This window comes from Homarus americanus, unplaced genomic scaffold (genome assembly GCF_018991925.1).
Source record: "Homarus americanus isolate GMGI-L3 unplaced genomic scaffold, GMGI_Hamer_2.0 scaffold51476, whole genome shotgun sequence".
NCBI lineage: Eukaryota > Metazoa > Arthropoda > Malacostraca > Decapoda > Nephropidae > Homarus > Homarus americanus.
In genome coordinates this window covers 629,578-649,765 of record NW_024736148.1, presented here as the reverse complement: position 1 = coordinate 649,765, position 20,188 = coordinate 629,578, and the positions used below count along the sequence as shown (strand labels likewise).

Sequence of the window (20,188 nt, the reverse complement as noted above, 5' to 3'; positions counted from 1 at the left end):
CACCAGTATCAGCGCTGAGTTGTGTGTATGAAGAATCGAATACAGGTGAAGTCGGCCCTTGGTGACTTCGACTCTGTGATCTCGGCCCTTTTTGGTGATCGCGGCCTACTTTCCGATTGGGCTGAGGTCACCACTGAGTATACCAAAATATAATTATAACTTCGAGTGTTTGACGTTGTATATCGACATTAGCCTATTTGAATTGGAGTATCAGTATTAAGAACCAAAATGAATATTAACTTTAATGAAAGTTTTATTTCATTCAAATGTTGTCAGTCAAATTTATAACTTTTAGAAGATTAATAATAAAAATATGCAAAATTATACCTATATAATACGTAAAAGATCCCTGTTCCCGCCCACTCCTTTCCTGATCACCCCCGTCCCCATTATGGACCCTACATACATCCTGGAGACTGCAGACAAGAAACGCTGTGCACTTCGGTCGCCTTTTTTATATTCTTCCCATAGAGCGAATATCCTTGCCTGTAGTTTTATATATGTCTGACGTTGGTAACGCTTGAGCTTTCCCTCAGATACCAACCGAGTTTGCGTTTTAACTAGGCTTGCTTCGTCATGTAAAAGCTTAACCAAGAGGTACAGGGACATTTGTGCCTTGCCTTCGTCTTGAGGCGATTATGCCATCCTTCCACATCGTTATTGGTTTTCACGCTCTGCTGACAAACACTCCAAGCACTAGGTGGCCAACAGAACTATTGATCCATGTATTTTCAATATAGTTTGCAAAATTAAGAAAATCCAGTTAAAGATTCTTTCAATATGGAATATTCCAGGAATATGTTGCTCTGGAAGAAAACATAGAGCCATAAACTTTCTCAGCAACTTATGGCTACCCTCATCTGAACTGTAAGCAGTTTGTAATCCGTTAAATGGTTTTAAGCTTGTGTAGTCTCTATTAAACATTGTGGAACGTTTATATATATATATATATATATATATATATATATATATATATATATATATATATATATATATATATATATATATATATATATATATATATATATATATATATATATATATATATATATATCGAGTTCATTACAAGTGAAAGTTGTTCCCATGGGCAGATAAAACACACTGTAAACTGTTTTTTTTTCGGTGCACAGGGTAATGTCTGGCTGGCACTGTACTTAACGTCTTCAATCTAGCGATTTACATCTGGTAAACTAAAGAGTTGCCCTGGCATAAACCAACGTTCTTTTGGACAAGATGTTTATCAGACTGGATAAAGAATTACTGAACTCAAGTCATCTCCCATCCATCTTCCGTAATCAGAAAAATAGTTTAATAAACACAAAATTATAGACACGAGAGCATCCATTGTTGCAGGACGGTATCATTGACCATCAGCTAGGAATTGCATAATAGTGAGAGATGATTTACGTGGTGTGTGTCAGTCAACCAGCAGCCTGTATGACCCGCTTCATTAATTGAATCATGTTGGTTAATTACTGTACCTGTTTTATATTGTGGTCCTCCTCCGAGAGTTGCTACTGCCGTATAAGTTTAGAACTTATTAGTTGTCTACTATTATTACTTATATTGCGTTCATCTACATAATTTTTTTTATTATTGTGTTAAAGTGGCCTTTGTTTTAATCACTAGGGAAAGTCTGATTTTCTCTTAAAAAATACTTTTCAATTATATTTCTTTGATCGTTGCTCATACTAAAAATGTCAGTAGATTTTTGTGGTTAGACTTGTCCAGGTTAGGGTTTGGGTGGAGGACTGGCAGAAGTTGGTGTTGGTAGACAATGTAGCGTGGTTCTATTTACCGTATAACAATGTTGTTTTAAATACCTCCCACACGATCACACCTGACACTTTGGAATTCACCTGTTGTCGATTATGGAGACATGTTTTGTTCATTGTTTAAGCAAAGCCATTATTAATAACATTTTCTCGTGTATGTATGAAAGTTGCATCTAATTTGGGTCTGTGTACAGGGACTGATACCACACCACCTCGAGACCACTTCTACACGCTGCTCCAGTTTTGAATTCAGATTTAACGAAATTTGGTAGAAATGTTGAGAGTAAGTTCTCTCTTGGAAATGTGTATTGGTGGTTTTTTTACCTACTTGAACCCTTCTAAGTTGTTAGAAGTCTAAAGTGTTCCGGTTTACATTATGGATTGATGGTCATTTTGGGACAGACAACGATTTAAAAACAATATTTGGGTGATTTGGCAAAGGAAATGTGTGTGCGTGTGCGCGCGTGAGCAATTTATGGTGACCTCGGCGACAGTGAGGAGGAATCGGCCAGTGTTTTCTGACCAGTGACCACCCTAAACCCAGGAGCCGCTAGTTGTGTGTGTGTGAGTGAAAAGCGACAGTACAGTACTCAAGGCTGTGACAACAACGCCCCTCCTTGCTCGATTCATCTCAACAATAGAAACTCAAGGTCCTGATCATGCAGTGCCAAGGTTTTATGTACAGATACACTACCCACATAGTCCACCATAGACTTGGACGTATACAGTCACAATGAACCGGGACTTCTTGCTCGAGTCTGAGTGAGCGCCACCACCCGGTTACCTTGGGACCCATCTCTATTATAGTCAGGAGCGAACGACCCCTTCAGTCTATTGAAGTGTGTGTAGCTATACTGTATATAATACGGTATTTTAAACGCAATCCCAGTTTGTCCTTATTGGATGTATTGCATAATTGAGAGACAATAAAATAAGACGAATGTTAAATACAGTAGAGTACAGGTATGTACAGTAATTGGTATAGAGCAAATCATGACCCTGGTGACGATTGCCGAGTTATACTTGAACAACTGACCATTGCTGGGGAAAGGTCTTGGGAACATTATTTATGTTTAGACAGTGAGGCTCGTGTGTTTCACCATGTGTTTAGGTGACAGGATTACGGTCAGTATTTAGCTATTTTTTTCACTTGGAGTTATGAAAACGCATCTCTGGGTTAGTTACTGTAGATGCGTTTGCACATCTTCAGTACCACAGGAAGAGGAAGCTGTTCGATAAGTCTTCCTCCGTCACCAGTTAGGATGAACTGTATAAGCTTATAAGACTTTAACTTTGTGTCAAAGTTTCAGCCAGTTAGATTTGTCTACAGTGCCTGGGGGAAATTAACATTAGGGCAATTATGAATCTATCTTTGTGTCGTACAGACTTTGGAGAATTCGTGTCCAGGGGAGTGTGGCGGGTGAGTATGGTGGGTGAGTGTGGTGGGGACAGGTGGGAGGTGAGAGGAACCCGGCAAGTTAGCAGGGGGGGACGCACCACGACCCAGACCGGTTTGTGTATGACAGCCGGTCGCTGCCCACTTCGTTATGACCATGCCGCAGGGTCCCTCAGGCCATGGGCATGACAGTGTTCATATCCGGGACACCAGGCTTGGGGTGCATGAAGGGGGGTGGGGGGGGCAGACATTAAAAAATTGGAACGCAAGGAAAGAAAACTTACTTTTTTCATGAAGACTTCACTGGGCGCCAGGAAGTTATTCTGAGCTTCAGTATAAAGTGGTTCTTTGACTCAGATACCGTAATACATTAAGAATTATCAATACAATTATATAGTAATCTCTGAATATTAAGTATGTAAATACGGGAGGAGTATTCTTCTTGTGGTGGCTTCCAGTATCGTAAGAGGAAGACTTTACCCAGATATAAGTAGTAATACAGGTTTCTTACTGGGGGAGATCTGGAACGCCAAGTCTTCTTCCACAACACAAGCCAAGATTGATCTGTTAATCCGTATATCTATCACCAACCAGCCTCCTCCTCCTCCACACTGTCGTCCTCAGCCGTGGGAGACAAGGTGCAACAGCTGGGTGCTACTACAGTACAGCCGTATCTGTCCAGTCAGCAAACTTGGCGCCGGTACTATAAAGTCTGTCAATTTTTATTTCGGGGTTGATTCACCACTTTGAAATATAGTTCAAGCTGCCTTATTCACCAACCCAAAGAGCTGAGGAGCCTGACTATGGGCTCTGCTAGATTAGTAGTGTCCTGGATCAAACCTACGTTAGTAATATTAAGCCTTAAAAACAGGTCGCTCACGTAATGAAAAACTTGCAAGACGAGGGAGGAGGAAGTGGTGCAATATTATTCAGAACATAAGTTATATACTGCTTCCCTTCTGTGCCAAGGAATCGCCTCAGTGAGTTGATTAGAAAGACATTGTCCGATCTCCTCGCGTCGCTAACTAAAAACAAAACATATTTAGGTCAGGGCGAAATATCCTAAATGTCTTTATCACTTAACTTTTTTACACTGACCCCACTTGTTGTGAACAGTAGGAATAGACTAAACTGTGCAGTGTGTTGGGATATTTTTTTTATAAACTGCTGGGGACATTATTTTGAGTTATATAAGAGAAAAGGTTGGCGTGCATTCACAGTGGGAACTGCGATTATTGACAAACGGTACAAGGGGAAGCTATAAAACTATGAAATATTAGAATGAGCCGCGGGCAGGCGTGACCTGATCCAGCGCACGGGGGTGTGGAGGGGGGGTGTTTAAAGGCGTGTGAATGAGTGTGTGTGCTGAAACCCGACGCCACATAGTGTAGTAAAAAAAGACGCCCCTTACTTGTGAATGACTGTGAGTGTGCTGGAACTGACGTCACAAATGCAAGATTTTTTTTTATATTTGTGAATGACAGCGTGAGGGCCTGGTCAGCTGCCACAGTGCAGTGAAGAAAATCATTTTTTTTTGTAATCGTGACTATTCCAGACAAACGTACAGTGCGGGGGAAATGGTTGTGTCATTGTGTATCGATTTTTCAGTTATGAATTTTTTTTGTATAGATTTGTAATGTTAATGTATCGCATGGACAATTTTGGGAACGTTCACCTGCCTCGCTATGTGACTACGATACTGATTTTTTCAGTTGTGTGTGTGTGTGTCCATTAGTTCTCACGCCTCATCACAGGCTGTCAAAAAATTAATGCAGACTTAAACGTGTCAGGGTACTTCGGTATTTAGTGGTGTATGTGTGGGTTGGTGTTGTAGAGTTGGTGTCAGTGTAGAGTAGATGTCGGTATAGGTGGTTGTAGTGTCAGTGTAGGTGGTTGTAGTGTCAGTGTAGGTGGTTGTAGTGTCGGTATAGGTGGTTGTAGTGTCAGTGTAGGTGGTTGTAGTGTCAGTGTAGGTGGTTGTAGTGTCAGTGTAGGTGGTTGTAGTGTCAGTGTAGGTGGTTGTAGTGTCAGTGTAGGTGGTTGTAGTGTCAGTGTAGGTGGTTGTAGTGTCAGTGTAGGTGGTTGTAGTGTCAGTGTAGGTGGTTGTAGTGTCAGTGTAGGTGGTTGTAGTGTCAGTGTAGGTGGTTGTAGTGTCAGTGTAGTGACAGAGAGAGTGGGGGTGGGACAGACAGTTAAAGTGAAGCCAGGTGACAGCTCCTCACCCTCCCACCCCACCCCCTCCTCACTCCTCCCTCTGCCCTGGGACTTCAATAGAGGATTGAATGGTTAAAGAGTTAATGAACTGGCCGGTAAACTAGCCTCGTCCTCCCCTCCTCCCTCCTCCTCTCCTCCCCTCCCTCCTCCTCCCTCCCCTCCCTCCCTCCTCCCCTCCCTCCTCTCCTTCCCCTCCCTCCTCTCCTTCCCCTCCCTTCTCCCCTCCCTCCTCTCCCCTCCCTCCTCTCTCTCCCTCCCTCCGGTAGGTTAGGTGAACTGTCATTAGAGGTGTGTGCTCTTGCCCTCGGAATTGTTGTTGATCAGGTTGTGTTTGGCTTGACGGTTGTGGATAGATTGTTGTTGTAGATGGCTTGTGGGTTTTTCCAGCTGATGGCATGTTGTAGTTAATGGGTTGCTTTTGTCGCGTGTTGTGTATGGACTTTATTGTAGTAGTTGTTGTAGTTTTTATGGGGGACTTGTAGTGGTGGACTCTGTGTGTGTTGTTATTTTAGGAGTGAATATTATCTCGTATTTGTGGCTTGTTGTTGGAACGGGAATTGTTGTGCAGTTTTATGGAGTTATACTGTATATTGTCTTATTTTGTTGAAAGTTGTAGTTTGTTATGTGATTTTAGTGTGAGAGAGAGAGAGAGAGGTCACGGTTTTGATAAATGCACCAGCCTTCGTGAGTTCCCCCCCCACTCTCCCCTCCGTGAGTGCAATCTAGCCAAGACGTTTATATGTCCTGCGAGGTCACCAAATTTAGTTACCAGAGCAGAGTGGAAGAGGCTTGAGGAAAGAAGATGAGATAGAAGACGGAAAATAAAGGAGAATGGAAGAAATATGATATTGTAGAAACCCTTATTAGACTTTTCGCGATTTTTTTTTGAAGTTTGGCAGCCAGCAGGTTTTTTTTTTTACCAAGTGGAAGGAAGACTTTGTTCAAGGTTAGAGTCTAGTTGTTGGGTTACAACTGATAGATTGTTGTTGTTTTATTGTCTGAAATGTGGTGATGGTTGTTGGTTTTTGATTAGTTTGATTTAATTTTATTAAAGTAAGAGCCGACGTGTAGGTAGCAGGCGGTCAGAGGGGTGTACAGGGTCTGTTGTTGATATATACAATCATAGTGATGTGGAATTTTTGGCAGCTGATAGTGTGGGATCCTTGCCAGCCCTGATGAGTAATATGAACGATGGTATGAGCGAGGCGTTCAACTGTTGAGTGTCTTGGATGTTCACACTCTTCCCTCAGCCCCGGATTATCTCACTGGTGACTTACGGACGTACCCAACTGATTTATCTGAACTTACCCACCAAAAATAATGTCTCAAAAGTTGCTACTTTTAATTTATCACTTAGCTACTTGTTGATGTAAGGACGTGTTTGACTCACTTCATCTTACACATAATGATAGGCTCTTAATGGTGGTACAGTATTAGATCATTCCTGTACCTTGTGAGGACCAATAGGTGTATCACTCACGGTACAACACGAGGTATAGTTCACCACAGATTATTCCAGTATCCCTGTGTGTGTTAGTCTGCCTGGTTGAAGGATGAGTAAAATGCCGTCACAATTGGATTGTCTCCCAAATAAGTTCAATGTGGCCACGTATCTCTTGTCAGGTAAAAACATGGCGTATGATAATTTTTTTTAAGTATCCGGGTGTTTGGTTTGTCGTGGGTGTGAGCGTGGAGCCGTGTACTGTGCCAGAGGGGATGGACACCAGCCAGGTATCACACTTAACAAAAACCTGTTGTTTTATGAAGCAGGCTTGGGTGTGTTAGTCTAATAATAGGTGAGACTGTACAACTTATGGTGTTCACCGTGTATAGAAATATCTTACATTCCATTTGATTAAATCATTAACAACAGTGCAGTTACACACTTCAAAATATTAATACGGAAGTAACACATGAACAGTGACCGATGTGGCATGGTAACTCATGACCTGTTGACGTATTTGAGTTACAACTGTTGCTAAGGTTACCAAAAGTGGGCGGAGTAGAGCCTGAACGTCAATTACTGGACTGTACTGGCAGCCATTTTCTGCATCACCAGACTCGTGTTGACCGTGACTCTGGGGCTACTGTAGGTGTGGAGACATTAAAGGCCTGTGGAGTGTTAGTTGATTATAATACGGCAGTTAGCTGGGTTGTAATGTATACGCTTTAGTGAGAGCTTTTATCTCAGTCCTGTGTTTTTAAAAAATTCTCCTGATTTAATTTATAACCATTATTTTCGTGTTCATTGAAGCTGAGGATTCATTTATTATTTATCTTGTCATTTGAAGATTTACTCTTCCACAACAATACAGTAGTTATTTTACTCAGAAATTATTTTTCCGGAAGCGGTACTAGCCAGTGTGGGTGAAGCGGGGTATCTGTGCCCACATACTTGTAATAAATTAACTTTTATAATCAAGTAGTACTAGGAGTCTTCAGATGATAGTAGGTGTAATAGTAGTCTTCTGATGTTGGTAGATATAGTAGTAGTTTTCGGATGTTGTAGGTACAATAGTAGCAGCAGTAATAGTGGTAGCCCAGTAATAGTAGTAGTCTTCAGGTGTTGGTGGGTGGTGAGGCGTCGTCTCTCAGTGGTCCGGGAGTCCAGCGTAAAAGACAAGCCTGCAGGGTCACGCACTACATGTACTGAGTATTTGTCTAGAACAAACATTATTATGGCCTCCTCCTGCCGGCGGCGCTCGTTGTGTGTGTACCTACGTCTCTGCCGCTGTCGTAATGTGTTTAATATAACCATAATCAGACTCCAACACGGTCAGTACTGGGTTAAGAACAACTTGAAAGAGACTCTGTACTTGATGCCTTGATACTGTGATCCATGTCTCTACGGCTGCCTTTGGGGTATCATTAAAACAAGTCAATTGTGTGTTGGAGCTTAACCAGACAGACCTTCAGTTAAGAGGAAACATTAACTATTGATTCTTTGGAAATTTTGTCGTTATATCGCGGCTTCAGTGAGACAGATCTTTAGTTTTGGTGTGGCAGAGGTTGAGCTGTGGTGAGTTAGGTTACTGTGGTCTTACAGATGTGGGTGTGGTGCAGCAGGTGTGGGTGTGATCTTGGACGTCCTCGCTGTGATAACTGTTGTAAACTTAGTGGTTGTGTTGGCCGTTTGTTTTGGTCTTTCGTGATAATGGAGAAAACTTGACCGGAAGATTAATAAGAAGTTTACAACGGGGGAAAGTTTGTGTCAGAATATGAAAAAGTCACTTTGGGAAGTTTGTCATAAGTTGTGACTTTGAAGTAAGTGTGTGTGTGTGTGTGTGTGTGTGTGTGTTAAGTCACCAACTCCACAAACCCGCGGATGGGGACGACACGAGTTTTTGTTTGCGTTTAGCAGAGCAATGCTTGTCTTTTCTGACCTGACTGATAATGTTCTTGGATAAGAGATTTTTCTCAATGTGTAGCTTAACACAAAGAAGAACTAGCTCATGGTGATCAACTTTTATAATATGAGCGTCTTGAGTGCGTCTTGACGCATGCGTTACGTGGTCAAGGTGACCGACGGACGGTACGTGTTTAATAAGGGTGTTGGAGCACGTGTGATCTCCAGCGAGCCATAGCAGCACGACACGGGCATGAAGGATGCTTAAGCACACTCCAGGTAAATGCAAGATCCTGTTGCCAGGTCCACTACTGCACCTTCAACACAAAGGGCGTCCTTACATCGCTTCCCGCCCTCACTTCCTCCTCCTCTGCCCTACCAGTTTTCCTTTTGTTCTTCAAGTGTTTTTCGGGCGTGCTTGAGGGCTGAGTGGGCGTGGAGGGCTGATTGTGGCGCTGTTTGTAGTGGGTAAGAAGAAATAGCTCTGACATTTTAATTGAGTTTTCCATGGATGTATTTCCTCCAGGGTTAAAGGGAGTAAATTTAGTTTGGTCTTGATACCGAAGAATGCGGCCTTAAGAGTGTGGGTCCGGCGAAACAGCTGGCCGCCTCAACTCGTGGTTCAGTATTTTGTTTTCAGATATATTGTAGTTCCGGTAAGGATACGTCCGGCTTAATATCCTTCTCCTTGATCCTACAACTGTGTGTTCCATGGTCCTCCCTCCTATCATTCAGGAACAGGATTCTCTCGTAATCCTGCAGCAGTATCCTTGACGCCAGACTTTGCTCACTTCTCAGGACTTAAGAGACACTGTGCGAGGCTTCACAGCTTCACTCCCACTGTTTGTTCCCTCCTCAGTTTATCGTTTCACTAGTATTTGTTTTAATTTTGTTTTCTGTTCTCTTGTCTTTTGACATTTATTTTATTGAATTTTATACATTTGTTGTATACTTTTTCCACTTGTACAAACTTTGCTGAGTCGACAGCGGGGTGAATATTAAGACAGTGCAATATCAAAGTGGTGGAGAGGTTATCATCCCCAGTGAGGAAAGTTAGTAGGTGTTTGGTGGAGGTGACGAGTAGCCCTGCAGCCTAATGACTAGCCCGGTAGTCTATACAGTAACTAGCTGCTGTTAGTGTCTGGGGCACCGCCAAGTCTGCATTACCTCGGCACTGTAGGGAGAGTTAGGTAAAATTTCCCTCCGCCAACTTTTCCATCTCCGGGACTCCCAACTCTGGTAAACACTACTGATGGGATGTATATTTTAATCTTTATCCACAAAACTATTTTTAAAGTTATTGTGTGACGCTTCGTATTAACTGTATACTTTAACTATATAATTATACTGTATACTGTATTTACTTAAACTCCTCCTCCTTTCCTCCCCCCCTCCCCCCCCCCTCCCGCTCCCTCTGTCCGTATTCTGTGGAGGGAACATAAAAGTGTGTTAACTTGGGCCTTACTTACCGGGCAGGTTTTGGTCACTAACAGCTTGGTTAGGATAGGTGAAGGGACAGGAGACCATACCCGGGAACTAAACATACTTTACCAAACCAGAGTTAACCTTACCCAACTTCAACTTAACTTAACCTAACTCATCTTCAACGTAACCTAACCTAATCCTAATTAATCTAACATAATTTCAACTTAACCTAACTCAATTTCAACCTAACCTCAACTCAACCAAACTTAAGCTAACCTAACGATTGTGAATATGAAGTAGTCAAAAATTAGAATACTAATGATTTTAATTACGGCATTTCCGTGGGGGTGTGTTAGGTGGTCCAGTAGTGAGGTTCTTAGGCCAGGTACAGCACCTGCGGCCCGCGAGGCTTCAGAGTGGTGGTGAGCCAGTGAGTGTCAACAGCGTGTGGGGCGGGTTTTATGGGCTGTGTGTACTCTTGCAGCTGTTGTAGCCTGACCAGCAAGCGTGTGTATACGAAATTTGTATGCATAGATGCTCCTGGGTTTGTTTGATGTGTTATGTGAGAACTTTGTGCTGTAGTTGTTGGGTGAAATATGGGTATTGTCGCTGCTGCTCGGAACAATCTGTCCACACAGTGATATACTGTACAGGGTATATATATATATATATATATATATATATATATATATATATATATATATATATATATATATATATATATATATATATATATATATATATATATATATATATATATATATATACTGCACACCAATATACCATTGTTTTACATAATCTTTGATATATTTTTCCAAACTTATTTACCACAAAGGCTACGCTGCTATAGTATAACAAAATCTTGTGTGGTGGAGCATCAAATAGCCAGGCCAGGCCAGGCTGCGGAGACAAAGAAAATACCACATTGCGGAAACAATTTTACCTTTATTGTGAGAGGGAGGCGCCTGGGGGAGCCCGGGCCTGTGTGGTGCTCAAGCCGCCTGTTTTATCCTCGCGTCACACGTCGAGTAAAGAGCGGGGGTTTCCTTCCTCTATTTACCTTTATTAGTATGTATATATACAGAGGCCTAGTGTACCGTATGTGTCTAAGGAGATCCAGACTGTGTGTAGGTCGACACATTAGGGGTTCATATGTTTTATCTTTACATATGTGAGCACCTGTTTGTTTGTGTGGACACGGGTATGTTATGTCCTCGTGGCCGTGGGCAGCTAAGCGCCAGGGTATGCATACAGATCCTACTTATAAATGTGTCCGCCAACCAACACACCTGTAATGTTGCAGCTAGACGTGTGGAATTATGTGCCCCATTTCATTCATTGAGATGTAAGTCTTCTTCAGCCAGTATATAGTTAATGTGTGGCCCTGATGACACACTGTAGACCCCATCACTCTCTTCACCCCATCACTAGTTACCCAGACCCCTCCCCGCACCCATCACCAAGTACACTCAGTCCCCCTACACGTCCTACCTCCTCAGTGTTGCCCCTCCCTCAGGTAGGTTATTTATCTGTGGGTGAGGTAATGATGGCCCGCTGCCCCTCTATGCAAATACTGGGTCTTGACTTTACTCCTTTAGGGCGTCTCTAGACGGTCTCTCACACCTGGTAATAACTCGCCTCGTACCTGGCGTCGATTCCTTAAGCTCCTTGGATCAACATGTTCAAATATATGAAAACTCTTCTGATGTTACGTTTTCGCCAGACTGGGAAACTGAGAACATATTTACCTGGCTAACTTGGGTGGTGAGATTACACTTACCTGTACGTCTACTATTGCTAGATAAAGGTCCTCACCAGGGAAGGGTATTGGAGAACCAGCCACGAGGGAAGGATTAGCCGGTTCCTGAAGTCGAATATATTATTGATAGTAAAGGAGAGCGTAGCATCACTAGGCGGGGGAGAATAATGTGCAACTGCTGTTAAATCTGGTAGTAATAGAAGGAACAGCGTTACTACCTCCGTTACACACTGTGGAAGAGTGAAAGGAATTTCTTTGTGTGGTGATGTGAGAGTGGGAAAACGTATATGTGGACGAAGGTCTGCGTAATGTAGGCTGGGCTACGCTAAAGGGGCTGAGAACGTGCATAAATGTAGCGAGTGAACGATTTCGGTTATGTGAAAAATGAGATTTAATTCAGAGATAATGATAAGAAATGTTTGGAGTGAGAGATACGGTGTGATACTTATATTGAGAGAAGTTCATAAATAGAGATTAATGGAGGGCAGAGATGCGAGATATTTACTGAGTCAGGTGAGAGAGGCGGAACTATAGAGATACATAATGATAGGGTTGCCTGGGGGAGACAACAACAATAGAGGGTAGCCGCCGAGAACCTGGTGCTGCACGGATGTTTTACGAGAGTTTAATTGGTAGTAAAGTTACGTGTGAGTGATGCATGGTGAGACAACAATGCCAATATACAAACGAAGGTGGTGCGTTATTATGGCCATTATTTTTCGTGGGAGGAGCTGTTTGGTGTAGGCACATGAGGTTCACCATCCCCGGGAGTTGTCAAGTAGTAGTAATGGATGTGAACCAGAGACTCGGGAGTATGGCTATATTACAGACAGTTGTCAGACGGGTTCCATAATAAGTATTTTTCTGTCTTTACTGTACAGAGTTACGTCCCCCTGCAGTGCTAGAAGGGACTTGACTGCCTTTACTGACAACCTTCTTGCCTCTCAACTTTGTGGTTATAATTCCAGGTTGGGCTGCAGCCTCATACGCAGGTGTAAGACAAATAGTGTCAGTACTTGCATATAACATAACTTGGTATCCCTCTTCTTAACTCTTGTGACTTGCACTTATAAACTGCATCACACGATCGTTAGCCCGCGCCTGCCACCAGTGGTGCGCCCTTAATGGCCCCAGCAGTACATATAAGGACTCCTCAACACAGTAACACTTGATTTGAAGACTCGTGGTAGAGACCCTTCGTTATTGTGGGTCTCACAATGGACAGACAGCCGATACTCTCCCCCCTGGTCAACGTACACCAATACAGAGGTGCCGCCGTTGAAATACGAGAATCTTAGTTCCCAGACTCAGGCTGTTCTTGACCAACATCTCCTGAAACTACCAAGTACTTCTGACGACACGGGAAAATGTGTTCTGGCGGGGAAGGGAGTGTGGCGCCTCCCAGACACCAATCTTGCTCGCCTTAGAAATAGCAGTACTTTCATCTGTCATGGTGGTAAACTTATTCTGTGTTAAGCCTTGAAACGTTCTGGTCACACAACTTAAACTTGTCAACCGGAAAATATAACTTAGGAGATTTTTTTTTAACGTGTCTGTGCGCGATTATGGAATCTGCGTTGTCTTGGAAGCTTAAGGCCTGACGTAATAATCTTAGCTATATTTTGGTTTGGTTGGGTCGTGTGGTATGGAGCGATAAGTGATGAACCCTGTAGCCCCAAGACAGAAGAGCTCAAGTATTCCAGGATCGCGCACAACAATAATATTAATGATGACAAAAGAATTACTGTCAGCAAGGTCTTGGGTTGGGGGCCAGGAGACACGTGGTGAGCAGCGACCAGAGTAGACGAGTGGGTGGAGTATGAAATGAGGAGGTGGATGGCGGTGTGCGTGCTGTAAGTCACCACTGTGGGCGTGTGGGCGTGAAGGTCTAGCCTGGAAACGGCACCGTCACTTGTCAAGGTACACAACCTTCACCAGCCTCCCCCTCCCCTTGTCTCTCTCTCTCTCTCTCTCTCTCTCTCTCTCTCTCTCTCACACACACACACACACACACACACACACACTCACTCACTATTTGGGAAGTGTACGTACTAGTTATACAGGAGATCAAGGCGACTCACACCTGACGCACCTATGAGAATCTGGGTCCAATAAGCCTTGGCTCGTGGTGTAAGTGAGATGGTATTAGGAAGCAATTTTGGCAGAATCCACGCCTAAGCGGGTATGACGGGAGCTGATTGGATATTGACAGTGCAGGTGTATAGAACGACGTACATAAACAGTGCAAGTTCAGCCCCCACTTGCCTCAGTCATGTCAATATTGTTGTTATTGTTCACTGTATTATTCTGGCTAAACAAACTGTTTCAATATCAATGTCAATCATGTGTTTATTACCGCTGTGGGCGTAGATCTCAAACCTAACCTAACCATAACTACCTAACAATATCTACCTACCTCGCATAACACCTTACCGAGCCAACCTTACTTACCTAATGTATTTCTAACTTAACCTAACCTTATATCGAGGTGTTGATACTAGCTGAAGCATTGACAGGTTAAACCAATCGGCGCACACCAGGCCCACATACCCGTGGATTTTGCCAGGTTACTTGCCTTGCGAGAGTTGCCGCTGGTTGTGGTGGAGAAAAGTGGCCTGGCTACTTTAATGACTTTTCCGCGCGCCTTTTTTTGTGGTCCGGCGCTTAAATCAGGGAGCTCGGTGCGTTATCATATAGTTTACGAGTTTCGATGTCATGGGAAATGGTTCCTCCGGGGAGCCTACACTTCCTCGCTGGTATTTGTGTGCCTGCGTGTCCACCTAAATTGGTCATGAATTATCTAACGTAATAAAACTGAAATTTAGTTAGATTAGAAATTACAGTACAGTGTAAATAATTCAGACTGACACACACACACACACACCCGAACCTGTGTTAACACTTTCTTAATGGTTGTTTCGCTAAAAGCATCTACTGTATGTACGTTTTGGGTGAATGTGAGGAAGATACTTTACCAGATTATTTTTATGGAGGAGTGAAGAGCTCGGGGAACACTTACCCAACACGTATTATTTCGATGCTGTTCTGAAGTGATTTTTTGTTTCGTAATTTTAGTGAGTCAAGGCTTGTGTTTGCATTTCTAGTTACGGGAAATTTTTTTCTTCTGATCGTTTGATAATCCTGACCCAGTGCTCGGATTCTCAAACATTCCTACGTATCATTTGACTCGTAAGGTAACATGGCAGGCTGATTGAAGGTTAATCATATAAATAACATCCTGAATGGTATCAAAATTACAGTTAAGAATCTACCTTAACTAGATATGTTATCTCTAAGCTCAGTTTAGGGACAACATTAACGTATATTAAACCATTGTGAACCCGGAGCCCGAGAGTGACGGTGTGGTGTGTGTGTCGGGGAGGAAGGTGTGACGGGTTGACAGGCTACACACATGAAATAATGAAGTGAAACAGCAAGGGGTAAAACTCCCGAGGTCATGACCTCGATTCCCCAAGGTTCGTATACTTTGTTAACCTTCTTAACACAGAGATCGTATCTAACTACGGTAGAGCAGAGCCACTTCTGTAACAGCTGAAGTAAACCAGTTTGATTCGTTATAAAGTGTCCGGATGATTTGTTGTAAAGTTTTCGTTATGGAGTGGCAGTTTAACGTACTGTACAGAACATTGAAAAATCTATGCTTGTGTCGCAGCTTAAATAAATCGGGTAGATGCTTCCTTACATTTTCATTAAGGGAGGAAATTGTCTAATGTACGAGCTTTTGAGATTCCATCATTGTGTTAACCAGTTAGATACGTTGTCGAGTGTACAGTTAAGAGAGGCAGTGTAAGATACGATACTCTGAGACTGGGGCCGGGAGTCCATCAATGGCGCCTCGGTCGGTCCTGGAGTAAATAAAAGAAAGGTTGAAGCAGCGCCTCGACCACCCCGCTGACCGCAGATTTCATATTACAAATTTTAGTATTGGAAGTTGATTGACTCTTTGTGGTGTATCATCAGTTGTACAAACCAACAGACGGACCATTCATAGATAAATTCTCTTGCTAATGACTCGTGAACCAGGAATACACTGCACTGTATGTTTGTGTTACAGTAAACCGCCCCCTCGCCTTCCTGTGGTCGGGCTCAGATCCTGTAATCAAAATGGTGTTATTCTCTCAAACAATAAATTGTCGATTATTTTGTGATTTTTTAAAATTTATGTATTCTTCATGTAAACTCACGCTGTGATTGGTTAAATGTATTGTAAGTGTCGGGTGGGAAGTAGACCCCAGTGCTGACGTCACCTGGCTGGCGGCGTTATTGGTTGCTGCTCCCGTGTGTGTGTAAATGGAGGATCTTGGTGGCCATTATGAAGTAATCAACGCCGCTCTGGTGGTGGTTGTATACATTAGCGTCACATTGAGCTGCCATCACGCGCTCTCTCAAATTTCTCCTGTACTCACCTGCTGTTTACCTGAACACTGTTTTTAGGGGAGCCTTAATTGTTCTCCTGTGTTGACTTTATATTTTCATCTTGATTGTTTGTTTATTGTTTGTTCTTTCCATTTTTGTTTTATTTCTTTCTATCTTCATCCCGGAGGTTAAGGACACGTAGCAATTTGAGTTTTGATGAGAAATGTTATGTTTTAGTTTGTCATCTCGGGTGTAACTTCTGAGTCCTTGTCGTGTTAGATGGGTGGGTGGGCGGGTGGGGGTGATACACTATATGCGATGGTTCGGTTCATCTCTGATGTGGGTGTTTTAGGGGTATCCCACATGTGGCCAAGGTGGACTAGTTACCATACACACCTGGTCAGTCATTACACTTTGGTGTCTTGGAACAGTAAGGAGTCAACACAGGAGGGCGGGAGTCAGGTGGGTCGGTAATAAACGTCAATTTTTCCACCTTTCCCACCCCCTCACCTTCCCTTTCTCTCCCTTCCCCCTCCCACTCTCCCTTCTTCTTCCCACGGGTGACCTCTTGCTATCATAATGTCTCACCTTGGCTGGGTGGGAGGCAGTTTGTTTTTACGGCTTTTGGAGGTGAAGCGGATGTAGTGGAGGTAGAGAAAGGAGACTTAACTAACACTATCTCAGAGGCGGACTTGCGGGACAAACGAACGATACTAGTAATTGTTGGGTCTTAGTTTTTGTTTATCATGTGTTGCTAGTGACGAGTTTTTGTATGTTTGAGAATAAAAAAAGAATTTGTGTAATATGTATATACCGTACTTATAGAGGAAACCTGAGTCTGCTTGATAATACTGAATTGTGTGTGTGTGTGGACCGTGCAGGCATACAACACAGCCACTGGAGCAACACGAGGTAAACACCCCTGAAGGTATATTATCTTAACTGTATCACACTCTCTCTCAACACCTGGACAAGATACAGGTATATTCCAGGACCCAAATTCTACCACCGCACCTTTTAATTACCACCTCCTAGTTCAGACAGGTGAGGCACCAGATGGAGGGTTTACCTTAACTACGACACAAGATGGCGTCGATATGGCAGGAAGACTATTGTAACTAGATACCTTCACGATATTCAGTTACAGACAAAAACACATACACGAATTTTAGAGACTCTTTGTTCAGTGTCTCTCATACCAGAGTGAGAGGAGGTCAGCATCTCCTGGCAGGGGGAGAGACTGAGAGGGAGACACCTGGGGGAGAAAGGGGGAAACTTGGGGGGGAGAGAGAGAGGGGGGGGGTCGACACACGCCACCTTGAGGGTGAGGAGGTAACTTAACAATGAGAGTGTAAGGAGGTGAGCGTCAACCACCTGAATCATCTGACCTAATTCACACACACACACACACACACACACAGCCTCACTGTCTAATAATTCCCTTTACAAACCGGCCTTGGTTGTATCCATTATGTAGTATGATTATTCTGAATGTTATAGTATTGTCCAGTAACCCGGGATCTTGGCACGGGTCTGAGTGACTGTCTTATTGAGTTAGCTATCAAGCTGTCCTGGGCTCGAGTCCCCTCCACAGACTTGACGTGTGTTGTGCTTCTAGTGTGTCAGTTGGTACTCTTACAGCTTTATCCTCCAGCTACATCATAACAGACAGAAGGAAGGTGATGCGACAGGTATCCCGTGTCACTGTCTGTTACCTGGCCCTCGTGGCTGACTCTGTTGATTGGTTTAAGAGTTCCAGACAGCCAGGCTCGAGTCATGTCCTTACTGTTAATACCCAGCCGGTTGTTGTGTGAGTTACTATGTTGGGTTGTGTTTCAGGTGCGGACGTTCGAGAGCGACGGAGGCGGCGGCTTGACGTACGCGGCTCTGGCTGACGGCGTCTTCCTGTATGATGTGATGCTCCACATGTAAGTACACCTGTACCAGTCTTCAGCTCTCCTTGTATCATCTCCTCGCGACTCTCCTCCGTGTGAGTGTGGGGTTTACTGTGGCCCTCACCGTGAACGCTACAGTACATGTTCTTGTAGCTGAAGTAAACCCTTTGGATATTTTTTAGTTTTAGCTTGAAAAATATTGATGTTTTTGGAAAATTATATAATTCATGTATTTAGGTTGATGAGCTGTGTATGTGGAGTAGGCGTGGTGGCAGCGATACACTTGTGGAGGGTGTATCTGGCAGCCACGGTGTATCTAAGGTGTAGTTTATTCTTTGCAATCTTGTGTTTTCCGACATTACATTAACTCGGTGATCATAGCCGGGGAAAGTAGTGGATGTATTGTAAGTTTGTCAGCCAAGGTGTCACGCAAAACACCCTCTTCTGTTAAATCCTCTCTTACATCACAAGGGTCGGAAACATCTCATATAGGGGATTTTTTCCCTTTGTGCTGAGTGTTGACACGTGTTCTGTGTAGCTTCATAGAGGGAGACCAACAGCTGTGTATCTCAGATCATGTATCGCGTCCAGGGTTTCAACACTGTGGACAAGTTAGCGTTTGTTTGGTTACCTGTGACTTGCACGTGTTGACAGTGAAGGAGTATAGAGCCAGCAGGTGTGTCTCGCCGGTCCACTATCTTGTCCTGGTGTAAAAACCGCAGGTAAGATCTTTGTTTGTTCCTGCGAGTGTTGACAGTGTGGCAGTACATTAAGCAAGACCTCCTCCTTTGCCATGTCCTTCCTCCTCTTTCTCCTCCAGACCCGTCCTCTCCTTCCTCCTCCTCCTCGTCTTTCCTCTCCCTCCTCCTCCACGCCCTTCTTCTCCTACCTCCTGCTAGGGATGTCGTTGGTGGTAATAAGGTGTGAGGTCGTATAGTACTCGGGGCCGCCCCCACTTTCACTCGGCGACGTGGGAGTGTGAGTCATGATGTACCTGACGGTGGTATTACAGCTGTTACTGGTGGCGGTGCTGGTGCTGTTACTGGGTGTTGTAATACATTATTGCTGTTACTGCTGCAGGTGTTGTTGTTATTACTGCAGGTGTTGTTGTTGCTGCAGGTGTTATTATTATTGCTGCAGGTGTTGTCAGTACTGCAGGTGTTGTTGTTATTACTGCAGGTGGTGGTGGTGGTGGTAATGGTGATGATACAGGTGGCTAATGGTGGAAGTAGTGGTACAGGTGTTCAGTGGTGGTGGTACATGTAGCTGTCTCACACACACACCATGGAGTTGTATTTTATCAGGCGCACCAGTACAGAAGGAATCACAAAACAACATATCTGTATTGGTGACGCAGGTGATGGTGTCTGTGTGCTTGTTTATGTCGAGTGTGAGAGTTGGAGGAACATGGAGTAGCTGTTGTCTTGAGGGCGAGGTTGGAGTTGTTTGTTAAGGTTAGGTCTTATAAGTGAAAGTAGACTACGCTGATGAAGTTTACAGTGTGGAGTGTGAGGGTAGAATGTTGTTCAGGGAGGAGCTGGTATTGGAGGTAAACTACAGGTAAACTACAGGTAAACTTCAGGTAAACTCTTAAATAACACAGACGATAATGGACAGGTAAGTGAACGGCATACAAATTATATCATGTACGTTATATCATCCCAGGTACCAGCCTCTCGTGACCTGACTGATTATGTTTATTTTTTTTCCACGTGAGGGATGTTTGTGTGGATGTGACAGGGGCAGCCACACCTCACACAGTCAATAAATAATTCTGGGTCACCTGTGTTTTCTTGAATGTTGATTGTACCAGAACAAACAACAATAATTACGTGATTGTTTTGATGTGTGTGTGTGTGTGTGTGTGTGTGTGTGTGTGTGTGTGTTTTCTTTCTTTTCTTTATATTTCTTATTTATCTCCATTTTATTGTTCTTTCCTTCTTTCTTTTCATACGTTTCCTTGTCTCTTATTCTTCTCTTTTCTTCTCAATCCTTCCACCT

At 43.5% G+C, this 20,188-nt stretch overlaps 1 protein-coding gene across 1 annotated transcript in view; it reads left to right on the top strand.

The window, feature by feature from the left end:
* Positions 1-20,188, top strand: part of LOC121871980 (probable GPI-anchored adhesin-like protein PGA55) — a 179,968-nt gene that overhangs the window by 1,173 nt on the left and 158,607 nt on the right. The window contains exon 2 of the mRNA XM_042374601.1: positions 18,132-18,220. Within this exon, the coding sequence (XP_042230535.1) occupies positions 18,132-18,220 (89 nt within the window). The remainder of the gene's footprint in view (positions 1-18,131; positions 18,221-20,188) is intronic.